At 42.8% G+C, this 12056-nt stretch overlaps 1 protein-coding gene across 4 annotated transcripts in view; it reads left to right on the top strand.

Annotated features, from left to right (window-relative positions):
* The window catches only part of EXOC4 (exocyst complex component 4), a 398652-nt gene that overhangs the window by 160242 nt on the left and 226354 nt on the right, over positions 1-12056 (top strand). For 2 of the 4 annotated variants that reach the window (XM_048968403.1, XM_048966696.1), the window contains one exon: positions 3680-3769. The exons of the other annotated variants lie outside the window; for them this stretch is intronic. In XM_048968403.1, the coding sequence (XP_048824360.1) occupies positions 3680-3769 (90 nt within the window). The remainder of the gene's footprint in view (positions 1-3679; positions 3770-12056) is intronic. 4 annotated transcript variants of the gene reach the window in all.

Here is a 12056-nt window from a genome sequence, read left to right as displayed (position 1 = left end):
AGGCAGTCATATCAGGAGGAAACCCTGGAAAAGAGTAGCAGTGTTATTGGAACAGTGCAAGTCATGGGGCATCCTTATTCTCATACAGGCCTAACTGCTTAAGGAATCCAGACTGAAAGGAGCTTTGTGTCGTCTTATTAATTCTCACACCCCTTAATAGCAGTTTTTAACATTAATTGCTGTAATCTTCCTTCCTTCCTTCCTTCCTTCCTTCCTTCCTTCCTTCCTTCCTTCCTTCCTTCCTTCCTTCCTTCCTTCCTTCCTTCCTTCCTTCCTTCCTTCCTTCCTTCCTTCCTTCCCTCCTTCCCTCCTTCCCTCCTTCCCTCCTTCCCTCCTTCCCTCCTTCCCTCCTTCCCTCCTTCCTCTCCTTTTTTCTTCCCCCTTTTTTTTTTCTTGTTTGCTAGCCCCCTGTGCCCTAACCAAGTACCTTCCTAATTAAATTTAATCATAGAAGGGAGTCATTAGCGAGGTATGTTGTTCTGAGAGAAAGAGTGGTTGAGAGGGATGTGAACGGCAGAAATGATTTATGGAGTTTCAGCTGAACTTCTCAAAGCTCTGTCTGGAGCAGTGGAAGAGGTTCTCCCAGAGGTGTTGGTGTGGAAGGGGTTAAGCACTCAGTTTGATCTCTTTTCCAGGGAGAGTTTCCTGGCATCTGTTAGAGCAAAAGGGGCTGTAAACTTTATTTTGAGAGCCCTAAAGAGAAGTAAGCTTTGTGCACCAAGTCCCAAGAGTTTTTAAGAAAGTGGATTAATTTAGCTAAATTGTGAATGAGTATTCTCCTGTGAACATCTGTAAACTGTTGAGTTTAATTGGCCTACAGCTGGCTCTGATTGTAGGGTTGTGGGGTTTTTTTCTTTCTTTTACTTAGTATCTCATTTCCTTTTTCCTATGGTTTCCTGGTGTCATTTGTTTTGGATTTTTTTTTCTTTTTGGCATGTTAAAAAGTAAATAATAACACACATATGCACATAGACATCCCTTTCAAGGAGCCCTCCTAAAGAGAAGTGGGCTTATCTGACAGAGCATCCTTTTGTAGGCACCTCTTACCGTTGAGCATCAATGGGTTCCAGCTGGTTGTAGAGATAGAGTGGGGGTGGAAAGGTGTTTGAGAACTTCGTTTATTGAATGTGTTTACTTTCCTGTTTTCTTCTTCTTCTTCTTCTTTTTAATGTTAGAGTCATAGAATCATAGAATGGCCTGGGTTGAAAAGGACCACAATGATCATCCAGTTTCAACTCCCTGCTGTGTGCAGGGTTGCCAACCAGCAGACCAGGCTGCCCAGAGCCACATCCAGCCTGGCCTTGAATGCCTCCAGGGATGGGGCATCCACAACCTCTTAGCAGGCAGCAATGGATGGTTTGTGGAGTGGAACTTTCAGTAGTGAAAAGGGAAGGGACAAAATTCTTTCAGCTGTTTTTTCTTTTGTCTGACATGTGAATGTAAGTGTGGTTTTAGTGCTTCTTCACTCCTTGTAGACTCATGAAAATAATCTAAAGAACGAGTTCAGCTGTGGCCTCAGCACAATCCACTGGTAGAGATAGCAGAGCTAGCTGGAAGCGGGAAGCTACAAGGTATGAACGAGGCCTTAAACTGACCTGAAGCCTCAGGATTTTGGAATATACTATCTGCTGAGTGGCCAAGCATGTATTTTTATTATGTCCCTCCACAAAACCACTGGTGATTCTTCCTGTCTACCAGTTAATCAACTGTTCAGCTTCACCATTTCTTGGAATTAGGAGATTAAAACTGGCACTGAGTGCTTAGATCTTGTATATTTATTGTGAATTTTAAGATGTGCTTTGTAACCACTGTTGACATGGGCTGATAGTGATAGGACAAGGGGGAATGGTCTTAAACTGAAACAGGGAAGGTTTGTGTTTTGGAGGAAGATTTTCACTCAGAGGTTGGGGAAGCACTGGAACAGGTTGCCCAAGGAGGCTGTGGATGCCCCATCCCTGCAGGCATTCAAGGCCAGGCTGGATGTGCACTTGTAATTATTAGCGGTAATGGTTTTAGAAAAGGATGGGTTGAGCGGAAAAGCTGTATGGTGAGCATCAAAATATTTATGTATTAAAAAAAAAAACAAAAAAAAAAAAACAAAAAAAAAACCCACTAAAAATCTTAATAACATCTGATGGAACATCTGGCAAAGTGAGTGGCATTCTTATGCCAAAATATTTACTCTTTTAAAATTAAAACACACTTCTGTGCATTTCAGGGACCGCAATATAATCGTATGGCATATTATAACATAAATATAACGTAGCATATTGCTGTATAAATTATTGTTAACTGGTTTCTTTCTTAGAGATGGATGTTTCCAATTAAGGAGGTGGGAAACTTGTCCAGCTCCACCCTGGCTCAAGTAAAGGACATTTGGCAATACAATGCAACTGGAAGGGAAATGCAGGTTCTCACTGCTCCCAATGGGCAGAAGCTGCTCTCTCGTTTCCAGTTGAAACCCGCTAATGACCCGTTTTACTACCAGCTTGTTCTTCTGCCAGGAAGGATTAAGCTGTGTGTAGGAGGGATGAAGAACAGCTGGTGCTTTTTCTTTGGAAACGGCAGGTGATGATATGGGCTGGAGCAGATAAACCTCACACGAGGGGAAGTTGGCACTACTTCAGTGGAGAAAGTGATTCGAAGGCATTGGATTAGTGAGTCCGAAGTGCTGGGAGATGGCTGATGTAAGTGGTAGATGAGGTGGGACTGAAGAGTGACCTCTTCAGCCACTGGGTCACTGTGACTGCTGTGATCTCCAAAGAAACTGCTCTGTGCTTGTGCTTCATTTTGGGGTGTTTGGATTATCCACAGTCAGCAGTGGTAGTAGGGCAGCTGGCAGGTTAATGTGACTCCCAGCTTTAAAACCAAAAGGTTTTGAAATGTGTCAGAGTAGTTGGATGAAAACAAAGAAAAAAATAATAAAAAAAAAAAAGGGGAAAAGAAATAGAATTATTAGTTTTTTTTAATGGATTACTTTTAAAGCGAAAGTAAAGTAAGGAAAAGGTGTGATGTGGCAGTTGTATTGATGAGGCAGAGGATTGTGGAATAGTTGTGAGAAGGAAGAGAGGGGACATTATGAGATAAAGTCAAGAGAATAAAAATGACGTACAAGAGCAGCCTGAAGAGAAGGAGAGTGTGAATGTCTACTGAAGTATAAGATGCTTACAACTGCAAATGCTCCCACCGTTAGGAGAAGATGGAAGCTTTTAGCAAAAATGGTAAAATATCAGAATATGTACAAAATAAAGTTATTTGGTTTAACTTTTTTTAAGGAGGATGGTGGAACAGATGTCAGAGAGGAAAAATAGGGGAGGGAGAAGAACATAGAGAAAAGGAGTGGTGCAGCAGAGCAGGTGATCAGATGTTGCAGCTTCCTGAAGTCTGGCTGAACTCCGAAAGTACCAAATTGAGAGGTGTGAAAGAGGGGATAGGAGCTGTGCCAGCCAGCAAGAGATGGAAACCATACTGCCTCAATCCTTCTGAAGTAATCAGGTTTTGTAGGGGGGGGTTGATAGTGGAGCAGTAGTTGTGCCAAAGTGAAATTTCAAATATAGTGAGAGAGGAGGGGGGAGGAAAAAAAAATAAAAAATAAAAGAATCAACCGATTTAGTTCTTGATAGCATCTGCTTGTGTTGTGTTTTATTTGAGTGTTTTTAATGTATTGTTGGTTTCTTAGCTACAGTCTGGGAGTCTAAGACCTGTGAGCAGAGCAGATCCCTTTTAAGAGTCAGGAGATGCCTGGAGACGGGGAGGATTCCTGTTCCAGGTGAGCACATTATCTGTTTGCAGTGGAAAGCAAATATGTTAAGCAAAAGTTAGTTGAAAGACATATTTATAAAGATGCAAGGAAGGATCAACTAAAGTAGGTATGAATATTTGGAATTAGGTTTTTTTTTAAAGCTAAAAACTCCATATAAATATTTATGAGTAGAAATAGCAGTAGTGAGGAAGCAGAGCCATCTCAAAAGGCTTTGTGTCAATCAAAACACTCAGATTTATTCAAGCTGATTTAAATTCATAAAAAGGTGGATCTTTCAGAATGAATCTTACGCTGGAAGCAAACGAGGGCAGGAAAAAAGCATCAAGGTTTGTATGGTGTTGGGTTTTTCTGTGATCACTTATGGTTTAATACAATGACCGTGTTGTAGCGTCGCTTTGGGGACGATGTGTGAAGGTGGCAAACTGTGTGAACTGCACCGTGATTTCTTGAATGGAGAGAAAGTGCATATTTGGGGAGGGGGGAGAGGGGTGGCTCTGGAAATGGAAAACGATCAGACAGGTTTGTTACATACTGCTGTGGCTGATCTCACTGAGGTTAGGCATAGAAGGGAATTCAGCAGCTTGAATGTGAGACCTTTCACTAGTGGCTTATGCTGCCTGGAATAGACCCTCCAGGGATACCCCAGTGCTGCCCCAGGGGAGGTCAGGTTGGCTATGAGGAAAAAGCTCTTGAAAGAGTGGTGAGGCATTGGAACAGGCTGCCCAGGCAGATGGGGGAGTTGCTGTCCCTGGAGGTATTCAGGAACTGTGGATATCTGGCACTGAAGGATATGGTCATTGGGCTTGGTGGGGATGGGCTGGGGTTGAACTAGACCATCTTAGTGGTCTTTTCCAGCCTTAATGATTCTGTATCCCAAGGCCCCTACTTTGCCCTGGGACACTGTGCTGTTCGTGGGGCATGGCTTGGTGAACTAGATTTTATCTCGATGTTTGTCCTGTGATTTTTCCCATCTTCGTTCACTGGCATTTATGGAGAGAATTAGGTTTCGGCACACCAGCGCAGCCACATAATGGGAAAGGGCCTTGGTTAACCACTTTGGATAATACTGTGCTTATGCAGGTTTGGATTATTTTGGAAAACAAAAGGGGTTCAGGTTTGTTCAGGCTGTTTGGTGATGGTTTATCACACTACTTTGTAATCGTGGACTAGGCTTGCTGCTGAATAATAGTGAAAGCATCATCAGAACTTACACATGGAACAGGTTGCCCAAGGAGGCTGTGGATGCCCCATCTCTGTAGGCATTCAGGGCCAGGCTGGATGTGGCTTTGGGCAGCCTGGTCTGGTGGTTGGCCGCCCTGCACATAGCAGAGGGATTGGAACTGGATGATCATTGTGGTCCTTTTTAACCCGGGCCATTGTATGATTCTGTGAGATGGCTTTAAATTTGTACTGACGTGGATTTGCATGATTTGATCCATAGGGTGTGTCACTGTGTGTTTTTTCTGTGGTTTACATGGGAGTAGGTTGCAGAACTACAAATGGAATTGCACTAAGATTTGAGAGGGGGGAAAGATGGAGATGTTGCCTCTTGTGCCTTGAAAGGAGTGATTGAGTGGAATGATAGCCTTCTGTTTTGGGAAGGAGATGGGCTCATGGCAGTAGGCACGGTGGGAGACACAGTTCTCCAGCCAAGGCACTTTATTTGTGTTAAAAGAGGCACAGTCTGTTTGGATGTGGATTAGGTACCGTGTATTTGATGTGCTGAGGACAGCAGTAACCAGAGCTAAACAAATGCGGGTACTGGAGGGGATGGGAAACATTGCAAATCACAGCTGAGTTAATTCAAAGGAGATTGATTTCTTGATAAGCCGCCTTTTGTCCCAAACTTTCTTCTGTTCCCGCGGAATAAAATGATGATCCTCATAGTCCTAACGACCACAGCTTTCTGGAAATGTAGAATTACCAGATCTCATTAATGCTGGGCTATATCATTCATCAAAGCACTCCTTACGCCTCATGCTGGCTCCTTTTCTTTCCCCCTCATAATCTTTCTCTCATTATAAGGATGTGTCTGCCCTTTGGACCTATCTGCTTCCAAGGAGCTGACACCTGCAGAGATATTATTTGGTGAAGACGTGTTAACTCTTTAAGAGTTGAAATGCTGAGCTGAACAGTGGGAGAAACACAACCTGCTGGAAGCTGTTTGCAAAGCTGTAAATACCAGGGTAACAAAGAGCAGGCGGACGATTGCACACCAAGGGGAGGGAATTGTTTGTGTAACTGTGCCATGTGTGCTACCAATAAACTATTAGCCTGGCTGTCAGCAGGTCGCACAAAGGCACTTAATGGCATCCTCTTCTCTGTTGCAAAGACATTGCGAAGATTTCCCGGTGCTTTAGAGACACGCTCCCAACCTAATGTGTTTTCTTTTTTTCCACGTGGGCTTTGTGTACTTGGATAACTTGAGAATAAAGATTTCAAAATAAGCCCAACTTGCCATGAAATTAGACCTCGCTGGGGACAAATGACTTTGACACGTTCGTGGGAGGTAGTTCTCCAAATGATGCTAATAGCTCCGCAGCGACTTTTATCTGAAGAACTGAAGCACTTTGCAAACGCTCATATTGCAGAAGTGCTGCTCTGATCAGATAGTTTAGCCAAATAAATACTGTTTATAAAGGAATTTTCAAAAGAGCTTTCAGAAATACCTGTCAGTGTTTCAGCATCTTTATTTAGAGACTAAAGCTCTTATCTCTCTCAGTGGGGGATGCCAATTTACTGATGTATTTTTCAGTTAGAATCCAAGTTCCATAAGGCAGATTAGCAGTGAGAAAATGCAAGTCTCTTTGGAAACAAAAAAGAATTTGAAAGTTGTTTTAAAGTTGATTCTGTAATAAATGGCCCAATTTAGAAGATGTATCAGGTGCTCCAAAGAAGTCATTGGAAATGAGTAGATCTGTGTTTTCTAAGACCCCCAGCTATCGTGTTCTGTAGCTGAGTTGTCCTTTCTCCTCTACACCTCTTGTCTTAAATTATACTTCTGTTGTCAACTCCATAGAGACCGTGTGTGTTTTTGTCATTATGTGGTGATGAGCACGCTAATGTTCTGATCAACATGTAGACTCCTAGACAGAGCTACTGCAGAAAATGGTTGTTTTTAATGACTTAATTAGAAAGCATTTTTCTTCCATTTAGTATTTGCTAAGCTGCTGACAATATTTTGATAGCTGATATTCATAACTGGCATATCATAATAGTTGTCAAAGAATAATAGCTTGCAATATGGTAGGGAAGTTCTGCAGAAATGGGAGTGAATAGAGCCTACACAGTGTATCTGTTGACCATCTCCAAGTAGAAGAATGCATTGTTGGGATGTGGGCTGTTGAGTTATCTATTATCGCTTCCTGATCTTTTTATTTAATTATCCAAACCCCCATTTTTTTTTTCTTGTAAGATCACATAGAGGGTGGTGATGCACTGGAACAGGTTGCCCAAGGAGGCTGTGGATGCCCCATCCCTGGAGGCATTCAAGGCCAGGCTGGATGTGGCTCTGGGCAGCCTGGTCTGGTGGTTGGCGACCCTGCACACAGCAGGGGGTTGAAACTGGATGATCATTATGGTCCTTTTCAACCCAGGCCATTCTATGATCTTTAAGGTGCTGGTCATCCTCCTGTCCTGCAAACAGTTTTTCTATTTCAGTTCTGTTATCCCTTTATTTTAGATTGGTATTCCAGATGATGTCTCACGAGTTCCTTAAATACCAACAGTGTTCCCTCCTGCACTAAAATATGTAGCATCAAATTATGTTTCTCTTGTGCTCAAGGTATGCATTATGACATTCTCCTCTGTGTTGGTAATAGCTTCCATTCTGGTTTCCTCAGCAGCTATTTTTGCACGTTAACTTTTGTGAAGCTGTGATTAAAGATTATAGGTAAGAGGAGTCCAGGAGCTCATCCTTATGGAATTTTATTAGTAACCTACTTGCAGACCAGGAGTTCTTCCAGCATAAGTAATTATTTTTGTTCTGTAGTTCATTAACCACTGCGCATTCACATTACTATTTTCTACTATCTCCACCCTGGTGATTTCCTTAATTACTGTATACTTCATTATATCTATCAGGTCCATCAAATGTATATTTTTATTATTATTTTAAAAGGAACTTGGTTGGTTGAGTGACTTGGCTTCTTTCAGTTCAGTCTGTCCCCCAGATCTTGATTTCTGAGACCTTACAGTAACACCATCATCTTACTGCTTACTGCAGATGGTTCGCATAGAGCAGGATGTGATGTTACACAAAATAGTGATTGATGAGGACACAGAACTTCGGCAAGACCTTTATTGGGAACTGGTATGGGATTGTAAGAAATCAAGGCTAGTAATTTTAGTGAAGTACTTGAACAGGCTGCCCAGAGATGTGGTGGATGCTTGGGCTGATGGTGGATGGTCATTCAAGGTCAGGACGGGGCTCTGAGCACCTGATGGAGCTGTAGGTATCCCTGTTCGTTGCAGGAGGGTTGGACTAGATGGCCTCTAAGGGTCCCTTCTAACTCCAATGGTTCTTCAGAGTTGGTTCTATGTATCCAATGATAACACTAAAGGTATATTGTGCCTAGTTTTAAAGTCATTTATTAAATGATGCTTCCAAATGACCAGTGCAGTAACTGTGCAAGAGCTGATATTCTGAAAGAGCCTGATGTTCTTAAAGTCCTGCTCACTGTTTGTGCAGTGGAGTCATCCTCGCCCCACATCAGTGTAGCCTGTTCTCATACATTGCTGCCATCTGGTCACTGCTGGGCAGCAGTGGGCAGCAAACGCCTTTCCAAAACTGCTGCACTGGCCATTGAGCCAGATGGAAGCAGCTGGTCTATAGCTTCTGTCCAGATCTTGTGGTAATTCTAAATTATCCTGCCTGTATAATAGAGTATATCTTTATTCTTTGAAGGTCTTTCTAGCTAAGTTTTATGGAGCTTTTATGAATTGTGATGTTTCTGAAGATTCTTGATAAGTTCCTCAACAAAAGCTAGGGGTGGATTCAGGTAATCATCAGGGAAAACTTTTTTGGATGGGTGGGCAGTGTGTGCTAGCCTACCCTGCTGGGTTTTCTGATGAGAGCTTTAGCTTGGCTTCCGAAAGCTTTGAAAATAATTTCTTGTTTCCTGCCTCATGAAAAAAGGGATGAATCTTTCTCTTTCTCCTCTTATTTTATATGTTTTAAGCCACGATCATACTAGAGTTTGCATAGGGTTTTGTTTGTTCATTCATTCATTCATCTATTTCTTTTAAAACGGACAACTAGCAATGTCAGTAAGAACATAATCCAAAATAATGGATGCTTTCCTAATTTCTGCTGTATGCAAATGTGCATTTCCAAAATGGAAATTTCTTCTGCTGAAGAAGCATGGCGTGGGCAGAAATCACTTCTAACTGTGGAATCATTATTTCTTCCATGTCCTACCTGTCTTTAATCTGACTGTATTGATGGATATTATGGCTTCATTTTTGGGTGGTGTTGTTTAGAACCAGGAGTTGGATTTGATGATCAATATGGGTTCCAACTTGGAATATTTTAGGATTACTGAGGAATTAAAGCTTCTATATACCAACACAGCATTTAGCAGGTTTCCTTAGGCAGTCTTGTATTTACTTATGTCCTTATAACATATAAAGCAGATGCTAACTAAAAAGAAAAAGAAATGCTTCTGATATTAAGATTTACAGAGAAATGACTCCAGCATTGTGCAGATTGGTCAGGTTCCTTGGTGAGCTGTGGTCTGTTTGAAATGGGTTTTGCATCCAGAATCAAAGTTTTATTCATGTGAGGACTGAGAATAAACCACTCCTTTCTGAAATCATAGAATGGCTTGAGCTGAAAGTGACCTCAAGGATCTTGAAGCTCCAACCCCCACGCCGCAGGCAGGGCCACCAACCTCCACATTTAATGTCAGACCAGGCTGCCCAGGGCCCCATCCTACCTGGCCTTGAACACCTCCAGGGATGGATGGGGCATCCACAACCTCTCTGGGCAGCTGTTCCAGCACCTCTCCACTCTCTCTGTGAAGAACTTCCCCCTGACCTCCAACCTAAATGTTCCTGAAGGACACAGAGTGTTCACACTGATCCCGTGCTTAGGCTACAGCCTGCACTCTTTAATATAAATGGTCAACATTGGACAGAGACAGAGGAGAGCTGATTATGGTTGAGGGATACAGAAAAAAATGCCATTTACGAGAGGTTTTAAAGCCGCAGTCTCTCTACTGTCTCCGAGTTTGGGGGTGAGGGGGAAAAAAGGATTACATTCATTCAAAGGGAGAAAGTGCTGAGTATTGAAATGCTGCATTAGTGCACAAAGATGTAAGAAAAAACAGTAGCTCAAAGCTGAATTGAGATATATTCAAACTAGATGCAGACTTGAACAACGAGCACGAAGTGGTAAGGGCAGAGGCAGATTTCTGGCTGGCTAAATCATCTCTGGGTGCTACCTCCACACTGTTAGGAACAATTGAGAAGTAAAACTCAATGGATTCTTCTCTGCAAAAGGCCTTACTAAATGTTACATTTAGTCCAACCACCAACCCATCACCTCTGTGCCACTAAACCTGCACCAAACTTGTGTGACTCGCAGTACTGAGCTGCTTTTGCTGCTTCTGCTGACCTGCAAACACCTCTGACCAAATCCTTATTGCCCCCATCCCCATAGCTTTGATTCTGCATCCTTTGCTTTCTCTCCCCACCCTGTACAGAGCAAGGGGATGGAGCATCCAGACACCATTATGTATGAAAACATGGTGCACAACCTGATGGGTGATCGGGGACTGCTGTGAGGTTTTTGGATCCCACCCCCTTTCACAGCCACAGTTCACCTGCTCAGGTGGATCCATTCCATTTCCCAGAGGGGCAATCTGCTTTCCTAGTCCTCAGCGTGATTTCTCTTGGCAGCCAAACTGGATATGGTTGACAGATTATGTCTGAGAAGGGCTTCAGTAATTGCTCGTTCTGTTCAGTGACTGTGTCAATGACAGATGGTCACACTGAATGTTTAAAATGTTCAGGACCTCTGGATGATACCCACGTTTACGAACAACAAACTTTGCCAACATTTCTGTTATCCATTAGCAGAAGAATTTAAAATATTTCCTTAAATTACTATTTTTTCCCATGCATCCTAGGCATGTTCTGCTGGGCTTGTGCTTTCCTGAAACATTCTTGGTTTTTTTTCCTTCTTTTTTTTTCTTATTAAAGAAAGTCTCAAGATGTTAGTACAGACTGGCATAAGTAAGTGCCAACTGCTCTTGCAGACTTGTTAACAAATTTATTTTTGCCTGAGAATAGCACATATGGCCCAGAACGGAAATATTAGGGTCTGTAGTCTTTGTGAGGGCTGGCAGATATTGTCTTTAAAGAAATAGCATTTAGGTCAGTTAAATATCAGGTTTTTTTTGTTTTTTTTTTTTAAGTGATGGTCTTCAATCATTTAAGAACCCTGTGACAGCTCAGGAACAAAAAAAAAAGCAACCCAGAAGTCAGGAAAGCAGCCAATTTATTTATGGTATCCCTTTATTTCGGTTTAGTAGCTGCAGACAGTAAGTCAGCTTATGTGAGTGGATTTTATGGACCACAAATTGTCTGCAGACCTTCGTTGAGGATGGCTTGGCTGAACTGTTGGGTGTGAGTTTGGTTCTATTCAACTGCACAGCGCTTCGTGTTTTCATAGAATCATATCATAGAATCATGGAGTGGCCTGGGTTGAAAAGAACCACAGTGATCACCTAGTTTCAACCCTTTGCTATGTGCAGGGTCTCCAACCACCAGACCAGGCTGCCCAGAGCCACCAGTGCCCTCCAGGGATGGGGCATCCACAACCTCCTTGGGCAACCTGTTCCAGTGCATCACCACCCTCTGTTTGAAAAACTTCCCCCTGAAGAACCCCCAATCTGAACCTCTTCTGTCTTAGTTTAAAACCATTCCCCCTTGTCCTATCACTGCCAACTCATGTAATCAGTCATTCCCCCTCCTGTTCATACAGTCCCTTCAAGTACTGGAAGGCCACAATGAGGTCTCCCTGGAGCCTTCTCTTTTCCAGGCTAAACAAGCCCAGTTCCCTCAACGTCTCTTCATAGGAGAGGTGCTCCAGCTCTCTGATCGTCACCAAGTGGGGTAACACGTGGTTGTGACAAAGCCAATGAGAAACAAGCAATGCATTCCTCCAAACTCTGTTCCTCTGGATGGCACCTCTACCTGGAATACTTCAAGGGATGTGAGCCTGTGGGCACCTCCAGGGATGGGCAATCCACAGCTTCTTTGGGCATCTGTGCCAGTGCCTCAGCACACT

This window comes from Lagopus muta, chromosome 1 (assembly GCF_023343835.1).
Source record: "Lagopus muta isolate bLagMut1 chromosome 1, bLagMut1 primary, whole genome shotgun sequence".
Lineage (NCBI taxonomy): Eukaryota > Metazoa > Chordata > Aves > Galliformes > Phasianidae > Lagopus > Lagopus muta.
Note: the sequence above shows the minus strand (reverse complement) of the source record. Positions and strands in the feature narration are given on the sequence as shown.